This window comes from Herpailurus yagouaroundi, unplaced genomic scaffold (assembly GCF_014898765.1).
Source record: "Herpailurus yagouaroundi ecotype Mexico unplaced genomic scaffold, PumYag 483, whole genome shotgun sequence".
NCBI lineage: Eukaryota > Metazoa > Chordata > Mammalia > Carnivora > Felidae > Herpailurus > Herpailurus yagouaroundi.
This window is the reverse complement of record NW_024412700.1, coordinates 4910704-4931831: the sequence shown is the minus strand read 5'-3', so window position 1 is coordinate 4931831 and position 21128 is coordinate 4910704. Positions and strand designations below refer to the sequence as shown.

The following is a 21128-nucleotide window of genomic DNA, read 5'->3' as shown; positions in this document are numbered from 1 at the left end:
CCGCGTCTCCCTCTCTCTCTCTGCCCTCCCCGCTCATGCTCTGTCTCTCTCTCTCCCCCGCTCATGCTCTCTCTCTCTCAAAAATAAACAAATATTAAAAAAAAAAAAAATTAGTTTAGAAACATCATCTGTAACATTTTCAGGAACAAATAACTAGTACTGACAACATACCTGAATAGTTTGTAAAGGATTTTAGGTCCTCAAGACTTATGGGAACTTGTGCACCAGAAATTAATACCTGCCAAAGAAAAAGCAAAAAGGCCAATTTGTAAAGTTTGAGACGGATTTCAAGAACGCTTTCTCGCGTCACGAGGCAAGTGTGGCTCCAGGCGGCAGCCAGAAGTACCTGAATCTCCTGCTGGTCAAACATTCGCAGCCACTCCAGGTTCAGCACGTTGGCCAGGCCCTGCCGGAAAGCCAGGCAGTGCTGGCGGATCTGGCGGTTCAGTCTGTAGTCCGCTACGAGGTGGATATACGCGATCCTGTTGGCGCTGGTGACAGGGATGTCTTTTCCACCAAACTTTAGTTCAACTACCTGTGAACATTAAAATCGGGGTCTGAAAATCCCAAGTATGACTAGAGTGAAACAATTTCTTCAAAGACACTTGCCGGTGCGGCTGCGTCGCGAGAATAAAAGCCGGGCGCCTGGAGCGCCCCAGTCTGCGTCAGCGCAGACGCCGCTCTCGTGGGACTCTCCGAAGCCCGGCATCTCACCGTTTCAGATCAGCAGCCACCAACGCTTTCTCCAAAGCACTAAGGAATGACGCGACAATGTAATCGTGGCAACTTCGTTCTCAAAAATTAGGAGTCACAAAGGGCAAAGGTATGAACCAAAAAATGAACTTAAATCAAAAGCGATTCAATCTGGAGAGAATACAGCTTAAGGAATGAAGGTCGTGGTAGAATAATTGCTCATACTTGTACAAACAGCACGTTCTTCTCTTTGTATTTCCATCATGTTGGTACTATGGAGTACCCTATTTTTTTTAAAAAAGATTTTATTTTTAAATAATCTCTACACCCAACATGGGGCTCAAACCTATTAGCCCAAGATCGAGCGTTACACGCTCCACCGACTGAGCCAGCCGGGCACCCCTGAAGTATTTTAAATGTGACTCAGAGGACGGTGGCAACATCAGAGGTAACAGACCAGCACGTTCCCGCGTATCTGAACTGAATTCCCAAGAACGAGTGGTTACCGTCACGCGAGCACATCACAAAACCTGCAGGTCCGGCACACGGTCACTCGCGGACGCGCCAGGCAGGGGCAGAGGCCGGGCGCCGGCTCGCCCGCCCACCGTAACGGACACCCGCGAGTCCGCTGGGCCCTCGAACCGCTCTCGCCGTTGGCACAGTGGTGGTATTTTCGATAGCGTCTCACACACCAGAGGGGATCACGAACACACAGGCCCGAACGCGCCTTCTAAGTTCCTCCTTTCCTAGCACTTAAACGGGAGAAATGCATTCTCAGGTGCACCCGGATGACAGGGAAACGGCGAATCCACCGTAAGTGAACGAAAACATTCCAGAGCCACCACGGAGGCGGCCCCCCTCCGGGGCAGACACGGCACCGCCTCCTAGCGTTCCTCCACAGCCTGCGCTTCTCCCGGGGCCCGTCACGTTCCATGCGGATCGAGGACGGTGACACGTCACCCCGGTGTCGCACCACTTGGCACAAAGGCCATTTAAAGATCTGCTGATGGGGCGCCTGGGTGGCGCAGTCGGTTAAGTGTCCGACTTCAGCCAGGTCACGATCTCACGGTCCGTGAGTTCGAGCCCCCGTCAGGCTCTGGGCTGATGGCTCGGAGCCTGGAGCCTGTTTCCGATTCTGTGTCTCCCTCTCTCTCTGCCCCTCCCCCGTTCATGCTCTGTCCCTGTCTGTCCCATACATAAATAAAAACGTTGAAAAAAAAAATTAAAAAAAAAAAAAAAGATCTGCTGAAGACGGCAAACTCATCCCGTGCCTGACGGCCCCACGACCACCTCATTGGGTTTGCTCTTCCCATAGGGCACGTTCTAGGTGACGCCCCCTTCTCACTGATTCCCGTTCCCCGCGCTCCGCACGCACGTCTCCTGCGCGTCTCCAGCCGGGGACAGGCCACGACGCCCCCCGTGCCCGCCGTCCGCTGGCAGGCCATCTGTGACCCGGGCCCCAGGAGCTCGCTGCTGTTTTCATTTCAAAATCCCACCCGTTCCTTTAAGAGGACTGACAACAGGTAATAAGCGAGGGTGTACTGAGTGACTCGAAGACAAAGGACCCACGAAACCATCAGTTGAAGGACTCCCAAAGCCCCAGCAGCCCTGCCTGATGGGACGGCCATGGCCTTTCCAGTGACTCTCTGGGCTACACCCACACAACTTCCCACGTTCCACACTGTGTCTGGCCTGCCCTAGGATCTCAGGTCTGAGGGCATATTTAAAGCTTTCAATTTGGAACCAGAGCAGCTCTTACAGCCAGAGCTATCTCCCCGCTTCGGAATGTCTGCGTTCACGGCGTGGCTGGGCGCACAGGCTTCCCTCCCTCCCTCCCTCACTCACCGGAGCGGACAGGGCCTCACTCACTCACTCAATCACTCACTCACTCACTCACTCACTCACTCACCAGAACGGCTCATTTTATCCTCAGCGCAGTGGACACACCCTCTGAAAATGAGGACGGGCCTCTAGGACTTGCCCAAGGCCACAGCACAGCTGCAAAGCCAGGGCTTCAACAGGGTCCTGGGACTCAGGTTCACGCTCTCCCAACGTTACAGACGCCCATGCCGGGTCCACGTTAAGCCCCGAGCACCCGCTCGGGAGAGCTCTGGGTACAGGTTAGCAGGCTGAAGTCTCACGTTCGTTTTCCAGCAGGCTAACAAACAGCCGGACTGATTATACCAAAGGAAACAAATTGGGGAGGAACACTATTATTTGAAAAGGGAAGATTAATTAACATAACCTGCCGATGTAATGAAGTAGCTGCATATTACAAATCTTTAACTTCGCAGTATTTTATAAACGGAAACCTGTATGAAGGACCACGTTTTTATATCCATCTCCGTGGGAATCCATAAGATACTCCCAAATTAGCTGCTTTGCCAGTGACTTTCTAAATTTTTCTCATTTGACTCTTTAATATAATTATTCTTATGCACTGTCATCTATAATCTCTTTATCCAGTGGGAATTTCTATGAGTAATTGGAACATCTTAACTTCACACTTTTGCTTTTAATAGATTCCAATATTATCAGTGGTGCTTTAATGGAACTCTTACAAATGCGACATTTCAGTATTACCATCTATTTCAGAAGGAAAAATGGGAAATACTCCCATTAGCAAAGGCCGTGGACAGGTCATCATAAAACTGACTGCCCCAGCACTTTTATTTCGTTTTTAAATCATGCCACCAGGTGCAGGGAGACAAGAGTAGCCAGCAGCATTGACATCTGTATGTTCGAGGTTTCCTTATGCCGATAAAAAAAACCCCTCTTTAAAAAAAAATCTGAATTTTGCAGGTTGAAACTTCAGGTCTATAAAATGGAAGAGGGGCACCTGGGTGGCTCAGTTAAGTGTCTGACTCTTCACTGTGGCTCAGGTCACGATCTCACAGTTCGTGAGCTCAAGCCCCGTGCCGGGCTCTGCACTGACGGTGCGGCGTCTGCTTGGGATTCTCTCTCTCTCTCTACTCCTCCCCCGCTCATGCTCGCTCACTCACTCTCTCGGAATAAATAAACATTAAAACAAAATTAAAAAATAAAATAAAAAAATAAAATAAAATAAAATGGAAGAAGAGATGGAAACAAAGCAACTAAGGAAGATGTAACCAAAAGAAATACGGTTCTGTATTCCTCATTCTTATTTTATTGCACAGTATTGGAGTTACTTTTCATTTTTCTAAGATTGATTTTTAAATACCCAAAGCTACACCCAAAGCGGGGCTCAAACCCACAACCCCGAGATCAAGAGTCACACTCTCTTCCGACTGAGCCAGCCGGGTGCCCTGATAGTACGTTTCAAAATGCCTGGAGATGACCTAGTAAGAGAGGGAAGCAGGAAGCCTCAGGCAGGATCGTTACCTTTGTTTCCATTTAGGATTTAATCCACAGCTATTTCTCCAATATGTAGCTTGTTAAAGGCTAAGAAACAGACTAAAATTCGAGTACCATGACGATGAACATTTAAAAATGCCCAGAATTTAAACAGCAGGATGTATTCATCCATGTGTGTGTTTTCAATCTTTGCTTTTGAAGACACCTCTGTGGCGTTGGAACCATGCAATGTCCTGCAGCCCAGGGAGGAAGCCAATAAAGATCTTCAATCTCCTCGTAACTTTCTCAAAGAACCGTCAGGGACTCACACAGCTCTGTGCGTCGCAACAGCACAATGAAACAGTCCTTCACACTCAGCAGGATGGCTGCTATTTTTTTTTTAAAAGAGAGAGTGAGAGAGAGAGAGAGACAGAAAAGAAGGCAGAAAGCAAGTGCTGGCAGGCGTGTGGAGGGATCAGAACCTCTGCAGAGCCGGGAGAAATGCACCGTGGTGTACCCGCTGTGGAGGACGTGCGGCAGGCCCTCGGAAAGTCACCATTAGAACCTGCACAGGACCCAGCAATCCCCTCTAGGTATGCACCTACGGGAAGGGGACGCAGAGACTTGAACAGATACTTTGACAGCAACGTTCACGGCATCCTTGTTCACGATGGCGGACACAACTCTACTGTCCATCAAGGGATGAGCAGATAAAGGGGAGGCGTATGTACGATGGAGTATCAGCCTTAAGAAGGAAGAAACCACAGGCGAACCTGGAGGACGTCGCACTCAGTGGCATAAACCTGTCACAGAAGGACAAATACTGTGTGATTCCACCTGTATGAGGTCCTTACAGCCGTCAAACTCACGGAGACCCAAAGGAGAATGACGGGCACCAGGGCACGGGGGCAGGGGACCGGGGCTCCAGTGCAACAATGTCCTGCCCGCCTATCCTCCTCTGACTCAAATACAATCTACTTCACTCAAGATACCTACAGAATTACTTTATTTTTCAAAAATTTATTTTGAGAGAGAGTGCACTGGTGAGTGCAAGTGGGGGAGGAGCAGAGAGAAGCGGGGGGGGAGAGACAGACAGACAGAGAGAGAGAGAGAGAGAGAGAGAGAAAATCCCAAGCAGGCTCCATGCTGACAGAGTGGAGCCCGACTCTGGGCTCAAACTCACCAACTGTGACACCATGAACTGAGCCAAGATCAAGAGTCGGATGCTTAACTGACTGAGCCACCTGGGTGCCTCGAGGACGTCATTTTTAAAATGAAGATTACACAGGCGTGCTCTCATTAAAACTTGTTTCATTGCTTAACCCCCAGGTTGTGGTTCCTCTGAATTCTGGAAACACCTAACCTGAAGGCTGCTTCCAGGCCCCGCCCTGACTTACAGAATCAACATCTCAGGTTTCTCTGAGAGGAGGCTCCCGTATTTTCTTTGTTCTTTTCTTTCTTTCTTTTTAAAAAGATGTTATTTTCTTAAGCAATCTCTACACCCAACAGGGGTGCTCGAACTTACAACCCCGAGATCGAGAGTCGCATACTCCACGGATGGAGCCAGCCAGGTGCCCCTAAGTGTTTTCTTGTTATTCATTTTTCTATTAGCTCCAAAATGCACCTGTTTAGGCCGCCTTACCCTGATGCACTGAAATACTGCAAACCAGCGATGGATGGACACACTGGTTGTCTTTCTGAGCGTAGGTCTAACCTTTCTAAAGCCCAAGGCCTCAGATTGTCCTCCAAGAGGACAGGAGAAGCTCAGACTGGTGTCTGTCTGCCTCCTCTCGTGCACCCCCAAACTTAGCCCCTTCGACATCTGCTCACCTACCCGGTGAATGCCTTTCCACCCAGCCAGCCTCTCTTCCAGGTAGCTCTCCCTGACCTACTTGGAGCTGAGCTACTAGTAAACTGATACCTCACTATCCTGTTCGTATCGGCCTCCCTTGTTAGAATGTGTGTGTTCTCCTAGTTTACAAACCGTCTCCCACGCCTGGCCTGACGGCTGGCTCACAGAGTGTCATTAACGTCTCATAATGAAAACATATGGACCAGGCACGGTGGCAGGTAGGTAACGTGATACGAAAATAACCAAAATTGCATTAGCTCAAATGTGTTCAATACATGTGTTTATCAAAATAAAATGTGAGAGCTCACACCTGGAGGGTCAGGTTGAGGAGCACCCTGTGTGGGTCAATGTACTCTCAGTGGTGGCTTCACCAAATGCTAAGTATCTATCTAGTACGAAGTGACTTTTGAGCTGGCAAAGCCTCAGTCAGAAACCAAATAATAACAGAAATTTAGAGAAACGAGTATGAAGTTCAAAGGTAACCACAGTTTTGTAGTTAAAATAACGACTACTAGGTTCGGAAAACGGCACGATCCATGTAGGAACAGCAGAAAAGCGGTCTTTCCCCACAGAAGAGATGTATTTGTCTGAAAACCAAAATTAAGTTAGACAAGCAAAGCTGGGTAGTTAAAATCTAGTAAGGTCAGAGAGCAGCATCGAAGGTTCTTAAATGTTGGATCTGTCTGTGTACATTAACAAAGGCTTTGTGGATTACGGGGAGCACGTGAACACAGGCCGAGGCAGACAGAACAGCAGACGCGCGTCCACGGCGCGGCGCCCGTTTCAGCAGGTGTTGCCTCCTAGCTGATCTGGGTCATCTCCGCGTCCACCCGCTGCCCCTGCTCCCCTCATCCTGGAAGCAAATTCCGGATGTTACCGAGTCTTCCGCCGCCTGGTGTGTTGTCTACGCGTGTGCACAGCGGTATTATCACCACAGCTGAGAAGTGGAAATAACCCAGACGTCCCTCAGCCGAGAAAGAAAACGCGGCACATCCGTACAATGGGACGACGTTCGGCCAGAAACAAAAAAAAAAAAGCACCGGCTCCTGCAACAGGTGAACGAAGCCGGTCACACAAGGCCACGGGCCGTGAGATCCGGGTTATGTGCCACATCCAGAGACAGAATGTAGATGGCGCTCACCCACGCTGGGCAGGAGCGACCCGCTAACGGGCACAGTCTCTGTGGAGGGACGCAACCATCCCAAACTTAGCTGCTGGTGACGGCGGAGCACTCTGGGGGTACACTGACCCGCGCCATGCTCTAAAGCGTGCATTTTTATGGTATGTACATTATATCCCGACAATACTGTCATTTAAAAAATTAGTTTGAATCATCTCTAACATGCACTTTTTTTTTTTTTAAAGACAAACACACCAAGGCCAACCAGACTGATAACAAAGGCCAGCGATCCGTGTCCGAGCCACTGAGGCCCCCACGGTGATCAGGTAGGGAACAGAGGCACACGGAGGCCCCTCGGGGCTCCTGTCGGGAAGGCGCTAACCTGCCACTCCCAGGGACCGAGAGCCAGCCAAGAGGCAGGGTTAACCCCCAGCCCAGGAAGAGAGTCCCCGAGGACAGCCGTCACAAGGGAGTCGGGCGAGGGCCCGGGTGTCTCCAGCCCCCACCAGCTCCCCACTTCTAACCCGCAGCCACGGCAGTTCTTCCAAGGGAGATGTGGAGCCTCCCCCCGCAAAGAGAAACCCTCCTCGTCGCCATGTGAACAGCAGCCGGCGAAGGGCCTCCTCACCTGCGCCTCTCCCAGGTCGTTGTTCACCACAGTGAAGTTCAGCCCAAGCTCCTCCACGTCGCCTTCGTAGCTCTTGAGAAACAGCAGATTCTTGTACACTTCAGGGTCTAACGAAGCCAGATGGTGGATGTCCACGTCCGCACTGGTTCCCAGCAATTTGGACAGGAAGAAGCCGGCGAAGGGCAATTCTACCAGCATGTTCTCATAGAGGGCCTTCAGATGAGAACAAGGAACAACGATCAGTATGTCACAGGAATCCTTTCTCATACTTCCTACAAATAAAAAAAAGGCCAACTTGAGCCTGAAGAGAATCCTAAGACAGCAGATACCTTCCCTCCGCAGCAGCGAGGATGGCGGAAGCTAGCGTTTGGCGAGCACTTACCAGCGCGGGGCCGGTTTGACCATTCGCCGCGTGCACTCCGCGTGTCACGACTCTCAAACACCTGAGGGCCGAACCACAGCACGTTCACACCAAGGGGGACGTTCGAGAGCCACACGTGTTGTGCTGCAACGGCGGTCAGCACGCGTTTCCCGCAAAGGGCTCTGCCGGCGGAGGGGTCTCCTGGCTGCGCAGGCCGGAGTCTGACGCATGCTCTTCAAAGGCCTCCTGTCTTTCCTGGTACTGCTGGCCACAGCCGGTGGCCCGGGGCTTTGGGCTGTGTCACTCCCAGACCTGCCTCTTCGAGAGGCTGTCGTCCCTGGGTGTGCCTGCACCTCCCTCCCCAGTCTCTATCATGAAGACACCTGTCACCGGGTTTGGGATCCTCTCTCACCCAGTGTGACCCCTCCTAGCTTGACCGCATAGGCAAATAAGGTCGGGTTCCCAGGTGCTAGGGATCAGGACGGAGCCTCTACCTTTTCTGGGGCCGCGGTTCAACGCACGACCGCAGGCCGGACCGGCTCGGTGGCCGTGCCTCCACTCTGCCTCTAGCAAAAGGAGCATAGACAATGCGTGGACAAGCGAGGGCAGCTGTGTGCCAGGGCCGCACTCAAGTAATTCCCAACGCCAAGAAATACTATCCTTCAGACTTTCAGCGACCAAAAGGAAAAAGCCTTCCGAGCACCCTGGCCACGCGACAGGCAGCAGCAGGTGGGGCCCGGCCCACAGGCTGCGGTCTGCCCCGCGCTGTTCTTACAGGGGGAGACTGAGCGTGGGAGACGCGTGTGCAGACCCTGGGAGTCAGCGGCTGGCAGAGGTGGTGTCCAAAGCAGGTGCCCTGGCGCCCACCCCGGGACTCCTCTGCTGCGTTCCTGTCTGCCCCGTGTCTGCGGATGGCGACGGATAACCAGACCGCACACTCGCGCACGTTAAAGGGTAATTTACGTACCGTAAAATAAAATGTGCGTGCGGCCTGATGAATTATTACATTTGATCACACCCGTGCAGCGGCCACAGAAGGCGTCCAGACACAGAACACTTCCCCCTCCCCGAGGTCCCGTGAGAGTTCCCTCCCGTTACCCCATTCTGTGGTCATCACCACGGCTGAGTCCCGCCGGGCCTGGGACTTCGTCGACGGGATTATACAGCATGCGCCCTCTTCCACACGCCTTCTCACAACATCCTGTTTCTGAGACTCGGCTATGATACTGTTCTTTCACCGAAGGCTGTGTGACACTGTCGCGTGATGGGCACATGGTGGACACGTGGGCGGTGTCCCATTTGGGGCTGCTGGACAGTCGGTCTGAGCCCTTCTGTGGATCCGTGCTGGCTTCTCCCAGTACAGACCTAAGACCTGTTAACAGGGGAAGCGCTGGGCCCCAAGGTGCGTTTAGCTCTATTAGGCAATGACATGCGGTTTTCCAAAGTGCAACCATTTCCCCACCATGACCAGCAAGCAGGAAGATTCCAGCTGGTCCAGGACCTCACCAACGATTGGTACAGTCAGTCTTTTTACGTTTAGCTATTCTGGTTGGTGCAACGGGGTACCTCGCTGTGGTTTTAATCTGTAACTCCCTCATGACCAGTGGTGACGGCATCACTGTGTTAACCCCCAGATTCTCTACCAAGAGACGGTGCGGGTTTTCCAACATGATGTCAGGGTTCATCTTACATGATAAATATCACTACAGCTCAAGGCTGTAAAGTTCAACAAGGAGTGAGAAACAGGCTGTAGACTTCTCAGGAACATTCCTATTATTTTATTCTAAGAGATGAGGGACTTGGAAGCCGCCACAGGTCTCGTCACAAATGTTCTACTGAGACTAAGCGAGCACATACTGACGCTGGCCTCGTTTTGTGCGGCCCGTCAGGAAGATCTCCTCAGTGGAAGGAAGGGAGGCTTACAGAAGTCAAGGGGAGTCTGGATCTCCACGACAAAGGCCCTTCGTGCTAGAATACTTGTGGTCTGCAGAGACCTGACACGGGATGAGGGGAGTCCCCACCCCCACTTGGAACGTGGGGAGCTGGGCGCACATCGTCACAAACCCTGGGACCCTTGCCTGAGACCCTGAGACAGAGTGAGGCCGGGAGGCCAGGCGACAGGAGCACAGACAGAGCGGGATGGAGGAGGGAGCCCCACCTTGGAAAGTGCTGCCGTGAGCTGCGGAGCGTGAGCTGTGCTGGGATGTATTCACCGCTTTTCCTGTAGGGGAGATTCCAGTGCCACCACGCCACTCAGGGAACACCAACATAAAAACAAAGTTTAATCCCGGGGGAAATCTCTCAGCCACGAGGCCGCAGCTTTGGAAGCCCCTCTGCCGGGAGGCCGTGCACCTGACCACATCCACTAGGTGTGGGACACGAGGCTTTGCCGAGACACGCCCGTGTGAGTTTGCACACAGAAGACCACCAGCGTTCAGAGAGCAGGGGCTCTGCCCCTCCAACCTTCGAGCCCCGACGCCATCCGTCAGCTCGGCTTACGGGAGCCCTTCCCTGGTTACGGCTTCCGGCACCCTTACGGTGTCCTCTTGGCCGTTCCACATCAAGTGCCCGCCACTTCCGCACTAGTAACGACAAACAGTGGTCGTCTGTGAAAAACCACTGGTCCCTGAACACACCGAAAACTGAACACTTGTACGAGTGCCCCCTTCCCTCCTCCGCCGGAGAATGCTCAGGTTCACCTTGAGATGGACACCGGAAAGTCCCCCCACTAACACGACTGGAAGGAAGTAGAAGACAGCCATGAAACACCCGGAGAGCACTGGCTTGTTTCAGAAAGCCACCGGCCGACAATACGAGTGACACTCTCCCCAAGTCAGGTCACACCATCTGTTAACTACGTATTTCGTAATATTCCCCCCTTCCAGCTAAGACTCCAGATGTTCTCTGCCAGGGAAACTGAAGGGTTATGTCTCTGTGCTTTTACTTCTGATTTGAAGACTGATGATTAGCTGATTAATTCTAAAAAAAAAAAAAAAAGAAAGAAAGAAAGAAAGAAAAAGGCAAAAAAGGACTTCAGAACGAGAGAATGAGCAGTACGATGGTGACCGGGCTTAACCCATCTACTGGTATCGCAAAGAAAGAGCTGTTGGAAAATCCACAGTTTGCTCAAAGTTAAGAATGGCTAATACTATTACCCCGGAGCACTTAAAACTCCCATTACTTCTAAATGAACGATGGTTTCAAAGACAAGAACATTCTGCACAAGACGACATGATTGATTCCAGGTGTTGAAGAAAAGCCTCATTTGTACAGTGGACTTTAAAGTAAGCTGGAAGTGTAAATCATTTGATGTTCAATATATAAGGTCATTGTTTGCCATTTCTGCATTAGTAACAATAAACCAGTGAAATTCGTTAAATATATCAGAGCTACCTGAATTTTAAACAGAAATCCCACTGTGACTCATAAAATGTAAATGCCTAGGTATAATTTTTTACGTAAGGCAGGTTTAAACCGCTAGAGCATTTAATATACAAGCACTAATAAATGATAGCACTAAAAACTATGATTGCATCAGCTAAATGGATTATAAATTAAATTTCCATAATGTATGCAACTGAGATACAAATGTAAGCATAAATCAAGGTATTTTCTAAACACAGGTTAATTATACAATTTCAAGACTGCCTATTTTTTATGCAAAATAATCCACTTAGCATTTTCCACATTGGCCTTAATTCTCAGCCAGTTGCACACTTGTTCCAGAAGCACATCAATAACTACTTGTCACGAAAAAAACTGCACTAGGTATATGGAAAAAACCTGTAGCGTATTTTTCAACTGTCTGTCTTTTATGAGTGTTTATAGCTAGAGATTGTGCCAAAATGATTTGAAATAAAAAGGATTAATTATAGTAGAAACCTTTTAATATAAGTGAGTGCAGTCGCAATGCAATTAATGCAAATCGCGGCGCTATCGGGAGAATAAATGCGAACCGCGTCACAGGCCATTTCTGTTTGTTGCCAAATAACTTCAGTAATTTACTACATTAAGAATCAATAAAAAAAATAATGCTTTTCAAATGCATCTCTATCAATCTTCAGGCAGTTCTAAAGTGAACATTTATAACTTAATCTAAAAACTATATCAGAGTTGTCTTGTATTAAAACCACCCTAATTGAGCAAGAAGATAATAATTTTAATTATTTCAGATCATGCTAACCTTGGAGTTTAAAAAAATAAGGAAGAAATGTAAAATAAGGATGTAAGCTGACAGTAATATGTTATGTATTAAAAATTTTTTTTTTAAGAATCTTTATCCATTTTTGAGAGAGAGAGAGAGAGAGAGAGAGAGAGAGAGAGAGAGACAGAGCATGAGCAGGGCAGGAACAGATAGAGAGGGAGACACAGAATCCGAAGCAGGCTCCAGGCTCCGGGTTGACCTTCAGCACAGAGTCCAACGCGGGGCTGGAACCCGTGACTCTTGAGATCATGACCTGAGCCGAAGGCGGCCGCTCAACCAACTGAGCCACCCAGGCACCCCAGTAATACGCCATCTAATAGTTGTGCTTCAAAATTACTAACCGGGAGTGGAAAACATGGTCCTTGCTGGGACTACCGTGGGTTTTAGGCCCATAAGCTCCTGCAGGGCAGGAAACACACTCCATCCTTCACAGGACCTGAGTCTACATGCAACATCCGGCATCCGGGCGCTCAGGAGACATTCATTAAATGCCAACTTATCATGTGCTAGGGACTACTTTGTACACTGCAATTCTACAACCACAAATTTGTTTGCAAAAACCCATTTCTGCTCTTTGGAGACACCCCAGGTTATGCAAAACCACGTGTGTGTCCACGTGTGTGAAGAGTCACTCCAAGCCCCTGGGCGTCCACAACCCTGTCCCAGGCGTCTTTCTATGGCGCTCACTGCTTTTGTCAGCACAGTGGCAACGACACCAGGTGTAAAGGTTTGCGCCCCGGGTTCCCAGGTACCTCCCGCGCACCGTCACCCCCCAAGATGGTGAGGCAGCCCCCCACCCCCACACTCCCTCCTGCTCTCGGGCACCTCCAGTGTTTCTTTACACATTGACTCCGTCCGTTCAGGACTTGGCGAACGCCCACCAAGCACGACTGGGCAGGTGCAGTGGTTCAAGGGATCCCCGAAACCCGCAGGCTCCATGCGACGGTGCTGGCACCGCCTTCTCTTCCTACGGGGACTCCAGGTGCCAGAGAGCAGGGCGCTCCTCTCTAGGCCCCATTCCCACGCCTCCAGCCACGGCCATGGCCACTGCCAACACTGGAAGCCAAGGCTTTCGAGAGGACGGGTCCTTACTTGCAACGGACGTTACATGGCAACGGACGGCCTGGACTTCATGCTTTGACAGCTTTATTGAAAAAAACAGTTCAACTTTGGAAAACCTGTAGGGGATGTCGGGTGGGTGGGAGATGAAAGTTCACCTCTCCTAGCCTATTCTCCTCATCGGACATCCAGAAATCAACCTGTGACGTGGAGTAATTCTGAGCGGCGGGCGCCTCCCCTCTCTTCGCCTCCCCTCGCCTCCTCTCCCAGGTTCCCGCTCTTCCCAGAGGGCCGGTCTCTGCCCACAGAAATACTTCTGGAAGATAAACACCCAAAAGGGTCTGCCCAAGTAACAAACCCACAGTCCCGTTTACAGCCACAAGGAGTGAACATCTGGGAGTTTTAGAACTGTTGTTACGTTCCTGCCTCTGAGAGATTTAGCAAGAGTTCAGAAAAACAGGGAGGTCCAGCTGAGGTACCCCACAGCAGGAACTATTTTCACTAATGAAAAGGAAACATTTTTCAGGTTTAAAAGTTCTTGAGGCGCCTGGCTGGCTCAGTCTGTAGAGGGTGTGTGTGAATCTTGATCTCCGGGTTGTGAGTTCGAGCGCCATGTTGGTTGTAGAGACTACGTAAAAATAAAAATCTTAAAAAAAATTCTTTTACCACACAGGATAATAAAATATTAGACTGAGATCTGTCATACCACCTCCCTTGAAATTTGAGCATATGGGTGTCCCTCAAGGGCATTATCTCCAGGCACTGAGTACTTTCCCTAGCAAGACTACGACCCCTGACCTCCAGACTCCCTCCAGCTTCCAGCAGTCACACCCACCGACTCCGTCCCATGTCAGTTTCCTTCCGCTAACTCCCTGACACTTTCTGGCTCTTGCAAAGTCACCACATTACACTGCTGTTTCTTGAGCTTCGCTGAGACACAGGTCACGTCCCTTACAAGTCGCCCATTTACAGAGAACAAGCCAGCGGTCGTACGGGGAGAGTGGTGTGGCCGTCACCACAGCTGGGTTTTGGACATTTTCATCACCCTGTACTCCTTAGTGGTCCTCATTTCTCCCACGCTCCCATCCTGGGACAATCTTTCATCTACTTTATGTCTTCACAGATTTCCCTTTTGGGACATTTCAGCCATCTTCTGTGATTGGCTTTGCTCACGTAGCGTGTTTCGTTCAGCGTGCAGAGGCGGGGGAAGATTCCATCGCAGGGCTGGAACAGTTCTGTTAGTCTTGGTCAGCTGACGGCCGTTTGGGTCACGAATCCCCTCGGGCTGCTTCCGGTAAGGCTGCGCGCACTTCTGGACAAGTTCTGCGCGGACACGTGCTGGCTGGGCCATGGAGCGGCCCTGCTGGACTGTGTAGGAGCGGCCGCCCTCCCCCGCGTTCGCGGCCTACTCCCACGGACGGGACCTCGATTCCTCCACGTCCCCGCCACACGTGTTCTTACCGGTCCCGCTGACTCTTCCCGTCCTAGTGGCGGTGAAGTGGTTCTGATGTGCGTTTTCCTGAGGACCGAGGATGGCGAGCATCCCTTCTGTGCTCGCTGCTCACTAATCTATGTCCTTTGGAGAAGCGTCTACTCAGGCCCTTTGCCCATTTTGAAATAAGTTTGCCTTTCCGTTTCCGAGGACTTTAGGTATCCTAGCACAAGTCCCTTACCCTCTTTAAGTTTCTTGATGGTCTTCTTTGAAGCAAAAAGGTTTTGGATGCAATCCGATCTATTTTTTTTCTTTCTGCATTCTTGGTTTCACTCCTGCGGAGCGCGACTCTTCCTGGCAGCCCGGCAGCACCAGGCACTGCTCCGGGACGGGATGCGCCCGCTCTCCGTCCTCCTCAGCGTCCCTGTCCGTCAGCGGTTCTCTCCTCGTTCGCGCTCTCACACCGGTGGGAAAAGCAAGGCCGGGATCTCCGCCCCTCACTGCCTCTTCCATCACCCGCGCCGCCGTCCCTGCTGCCGGGCCACAGCGCCCACTGCAACGCCTCCCACAGCTGCTGGCCCCCTGACGGTGACCCTGACCTAACTGCGTGGCCATTGCCCGCACACTGGGCCTTCTCTTTTCTTGCAAACAAGCACTAGGCTCTACCAGCCCCAGGCTTGAGCTACCGCTCAGATCTTCTTTACAGAACACCCCTCAAGAGCTGTGACTGTGCCACCCCCGACCCCATCCTTCCTGGAGCGGAGAACCCCTGTCCTAGGCGTGCAGCCCAACTGGTCCTCACAAAGTGAACCGACTCAGTGAAAGCACTCGGTCCCCTAAAGAGGAACTGACCAGCATCCCAGAAACCCCCCGTGCCCCTCCAAGGATAAAGGACCTGACACCCAGGAACAGAAATTAGTTTTGCCGGAGCCCTACAGAATACACTCTGCTCTTTCCGGCCTCCCGCACTCAACATCATGTCTGTGCCACACCTCCGAGCTGCTGTGAATAGTTGTAGCTGGGTCACCCTGTGGTTCACGTGAATGTCCCACAGCTCATTTACCTGCTGTACTTCTGAGGGATGTCTGGGTAGTTTACTTCGGGGCTGCATAATACAGCGTTACTATGCACGGGTCTTGGGGAACACACACACATGTGTTTCTATGGGTTACACCTCTAGGTACAGGACACAGCAGCTGGAGCACCCCCGCAGGTACAGGACACAGTACCTAATGACGAACTTCTGGAAGACCCTGCTTCCGTACCTTTCAACCCACGTGCTAAGGCTTTGGCCTCCACCCTCCAGGCAAGCTTCTCGAACATGCTGTGAAATGCTCACTTCTCAGTCCTATGCTCTTGACACATGGACAGCATCTGACTGTTTCTCACTGTCTCTTCCCTGAAACACAGTTTCACGTGGCTTCCAGTCTGCTCCCCGCTCTCAGCTGCCTTCTCCTGACCTTCGGTGGCTACATCCTCCTCCAGCCTCTGAACTCTCAGCCTGGGGACAGCCCAGGACTCGGTTCCTCAGCGTTTCCTCTTCTCTAGCTACACTTACTGCCTGGGCGACACAGCCCCATCTCACGACCTCAGGCCTGTTTGAGCTCTGACGGCTCAGCTCCTACCTTGCCCCTCAAGCCAAGGCCCGCAGAGTCAACCGCATGCTTAGCTGACATCACCACAGAACGTCTGACAGACCTCTCAGCCCTAAGGAAAAATGAACACTTCATCATCCCTCCCCAAGCCCCTCTCGGTGGATGACACTTGTATCCCCCGGTTCTCAGAACAAAATCCGTGTGGCCCTGCTGTCTCTCCTCCTTCCCACCCCAACATCGGAGTTTTTAGCAAATCCCCTTGGGTCCCACTGCTTCCTCTCCAACACCACCTCCCAGGACGAAGATACTAACGACCACCCAACCTGAGTGCCTGTGACACCTCCAACTGGCCGGCTTGTTCACGCTCCCCTGGCTGTGTGAGCTATTTATGATACCAGGGCAGGGAGACCCGCACAACGTAACTCATATCCCATCACTGCTCTGCTCAGACCCCTGCTGCCTCCCAAAGTTGATCACAATTCTGGAAATGAGAGTAACAATATGTATGTTTCCTTGGTCTGCTTTCATTAAATTAAATTTACTAATTCCAAGCTAGTACTTAAATGTTCTAAAGAATTTAAATGGGCTACATTTTGTTTTTTGATATTTACTGTCTTTACTGCACAAATGAAGATTAAAGCCGTGGACGTTAAAGCAGGACGAGCAAGTCTGTGTTTCTAATTTTCATAGTGACCACTTAACATGGCTTAGAGAAACGAAGACGGTCTCGACACGGTACTGATCTGCGTTTGACTCATATTTGGGAGTGCGTAAAAATTAGGAGAAGGGGCATCCCAACAGCAGGGAAGATCTACTTTATTAAGGAGCAGAAAGAATTTTGGTGAATATCTCCAAGTGGCTAAAACTAAAATAATACTTTTAGGTGGTGGAATCAGCTGCATTCTGGAACACCCTTGTCACTTTCACCATACAATCTACCTTGTTTTTATATCATGTTTAATTCTGTAGAAATAAACTTAGGTAGAAAACTATGACCTTAACTGACAAGAAGAATAATTTGCAGATTGGTGAACACTTTGTTCTTAAAGGAAAAGAATGTAAATTCTGTGTTATTAGAATGCTGTACGGATTTAAGGGAACAGTTCTCAGAGGGGGTAAGATTAAAACAAAATAACCATCTGTAAATTACTATGATCGTTCATTGTTCTGCTTCCAAAAAAAGTTGAAGGTCAACAAGCAAACTCATAATGAACCGCCCACTGTGGATAATCGGGAGACTCAGAGAAAGCTTGCTTGTGAAATTTGCTGACACCAAAGTAAAAAAGTCTTTACACTGATTGGAAGGCTTGGATTAAGCACAGGATGATCAACTATTGGCTGAATGTTATGCTTAAAAAATCTAGGCGAAAAGATCTATTAACTTGAGACACAAGAGCACTTAGTTCGGTGACAATCAGATGAGGGAGCTCCGTCACTCTGACCCCTAATGAGCCTGAGAGTTCAGAACAAGATATTAGAAAAGAGAGGCTTTGCCATTTAAAGACCAAGGTAACTAAATCACTATACTCACTTCAGTCTTCACTTTTAAAGGCTCAGCAGATTTGGTGAGCATTTTACGAAGGGACTCCAATGGTATAAAAGAATAAATTTTCCCAACTCTCAAAAATCTCAGGGTAAACCATTAACATTTACATTCTAGGACGCATTAAACGCACACTGTATTCTACTAAAATACAAAATGGTAAACCACGTGTGGAAGGGTGTCTGCTAATTAGAAATCTGAAATATATGACCGAGATATTATCAAATAATCTGATTTACAGGCATCCTGTTCCAGTTAAATCAATATTCTGAAGCAAGGGGAAAAAAAGCCATTTTCAAATAGAATTCAAATATGATAAAAGATTTCCTTCAATAAATTTCTGAACTTAATTGGTTTAAATGGACCTAGGTGATTCTATCTGTAAAAAAAAGTTCAAGATGACATTACCACATCCTTGAGCTGTTTATTTATTCCCTGTCGACAGCCTGATTTACAGGCGATAAAATGCAATCGCGACCCACACCAGAAGCAGGAACCATCTGCTAATGGAACTTTTAATTGAGAAGTGACCACTGACATGAGGTAATTCTTTCTATGCAGGATTGCTCTTGAAGACCTCTTTGCACTTCATCACAGTAAACAATCACTAACATATGCATTAAAGAAAATTTAAATACATTATGACCCAATAAATATCATAATCAATCAATATACAATTTTCTTCTGCTAAGGATTTAATGTTCAGATACCATACTATTAGCCCTATACTATTACACTCACTTAGATCTCGACAATTTTTAACATGTTGGCACCAAGTTTAACCATTTGTAATCAGAAAATAATCAGATCTTTTAGAAACTAGCACTCCCTTAGGAATTTCTGGAAAATGCAGAAAATTATATCAGTAAAAACTTAACTATGTGAAACGAAATTATCTACCGTCATCAAACAACTAGTTTTCTTACTGATTTTATCTAACCTTCACCACTTTAAAGATTATTGAACTACACTTGACATAAACTTCATTTCTGGGACAAAGTCTCCAGAGTCTGGTGTGAAGTGATGCACATTCCAGAGCAAAGGAGGGACAGCGATCAGTCATCCGCCCTGCACCTGCGTCTTCACGAGTGCCGTCAAGAATAGCGTGCCAGGGGATAACTCAGGGGAAAGGGGTCTATCCCCTCAAACTTACAGAACCATTGACCAGAGACTTTAGTGAACCAGGATGGTCCAATTTTCCTGTCTCTGTATTAATCAAGATGGGACAATTTATACACTCAGGAAGAAAAAATACAAAACGTTAGTAAGATCTCATCATGCAAATAAGATTACTCTGTTGTCTGACACCGCACCATGTGAAAACCACCAAACTTAGGGGATATTTCAGGGGCACCCTGCTGGCTTGGTTGGTAGAGCACGTGACTCTCGATCTTGGGGTCGTGAGCTCAAGCCCCACACTGGGTGTGGAGATTATTTAAAAATAATTTTTTTTTTTAAATTAGGAGGTATTTCAGGTTAGTCTAGCAACATAAAGCTCCCCTTCATTATTATTTTAGATTTTAATTTTACTATTATTAATTTAGGAGATTCTTGGGCTCACCTTAATAAAAAGGACTATGCATCATCTCAAAGATTTTCATGAAACGAGTTACGAAAGCCGTGTGCTCCAGAGGGAGCCAGAGACAGAGGGGGGGGGTCTGGTCTGGTGGACAGCCGACACCAAAGCCAGCACGTGGCGCCGCAAGGAGAGGCAGGGTGTCTCAAAATAAAATGAGAAAACGATCTGTTTGACACGTATGCTAAGGAATCTAACGTCAGGCCCATGTCTGAAGCTGGTCTCTGAAACGATAAGGACAGCCTAAAGAAACATACTGGTGTAAAGGTGAGGTCGAGCTGAGCCCATCAGTAAGCCTCTTCCAAGGAATCTGTATGATGACAACCGCGCATGTGGAATCGGAGCAAACGGTAATGACCGGACCTCCTACTATGCATGTCAAAGAGAGATCCACGACCCACCCGTTCCTTCCGCTGCCCCTCTGCTGCGTTGGGTCCTGGGGCTTCATTACCGTTTGTCATTGGTAAGTACACACAGCACAAGACTGACAACAAAGGCACAGTAATCAAAGCGGTGCCACGCTGGCACAGACACAGAGATGAGTGAAACCGAGAGTCGAGAAATAAACCCTCACATTCACAGTCAACTGACTCTGGGCAAGGGAACCACGTAAGTCTTTTTAACAAACGGTGTGAGGACAAAGGGGTGTCCACATGCGACAGAACCTGCTGGGACCCCTAACTCACACCACCTACAGAAATTAACTCCTAACGGAGCAGAGACTTAAATGGAAGAACTAAAATGACTCAATTCTTAGAACACACACAGGTATAAATCTCTGCGACCCTGGATTAAACCACGTGACCACAAGTTTCTTACACAAGACTGCAAAAGCTCAGGCAACAAAAGAAAAATAAATGCATTAGAAGCCATCAAGAAAGTGAAAGACAACCCACAGAACGGGAGAAAATACTTGCAAATCACATGTCGGATAAGGACTTGAACTAGAATATATAAAGGACTTAATAATAGAAGACAAACAACTCAATTTAAGAAATGGACAACGTGGGGCGCCCGGGTGGCTCACTTGGTTAATAAATCTGACTTTGGCTCAGGTCACGATCTCACAGTCTGTGGGTTCAAGCCCTGCGTCAGGCTCTGTGCTGACAGCTCAGCCTGGAGCCTGTTTCAGATTCTCTGTTTCCCTCTCTCTCTGCCCCTCCCGTGCACACTGTCTCTCTCTCTCTGTGTCTCTCTCAAAAATAAATAAACATTAAAATAAAAATTTTTTAAAAAGTCAGTATTCAGTTAAAAAGAAAGAAAACCCAAATCTCTTTTTTGGACTTCATCTGTCCCGCAGGGAAGCAGTTAGCCACCCTGGATTTAAATGAAGTCTCCTGGCCTGCTGTCCCCACCTTTGGTACACTGGATGTTTGCGTCCCCAGGGCGGTGGCATTAGGAGGCTGGCTCTGGACAGTGATGGGGTCATGAGGCAGAGCCCTCAGGGATGTGATTGGTGTCCTTCTCAAAGGGATCCTGGAGAGCCCCTCGCCCCTTCCATCATGTGAGGACACGGTGAGAAGGCACGGACGTGAACTGGGACGAGGGCCCCCACCCAAGGAGACCCCCGCGGCTTGTTGATGGCGACCTTCCAGCCTCCCGAACCGTGAGAAACACATGTGGGTGGGTCCCTCAGAAGCTGCACGTCTGTGGTGCTCTGTTCTAGCCATCCGCAGGGACGACAGGCAGGGACTGACCTGGTTCCTTGACGAACAGCACTGGTATCGGGGGTGTCCTGGCTTTGCTTCTG

At 49.3% G+C, this 21128-nt stretch overlaps 1 protein-coding gene across 2 annotated transcripts in view; it reads right to left on the bottom strand.

The window, feature by feature from the left end:
• The window catches only part of UBE3C (ubiquitin protein ligase E3C), a 110778-nt gene that overhangs the window by 18778 nt on the left and 70872 nt on the right, over positions 1–21128 (bottom strand). For both annotated transcript variants that reach the window (XM_040464505.1, XM_040464506.1), the window contains 3 exons: positions 7609–7821; positions 347–535; positions 172–238 (listed from right to left, as the gene is read on the bottom strand). In XM_040464505.1, coding sequence (XP_040320439.1) covers positions 172–238; positions 347–535; positions 7609–7821 — 469 coding nt within the window. The remainder of the gene's footprint in view (positions 1–171; positions 239–346; positions 536–7608; positions 7822–21128) is intronic.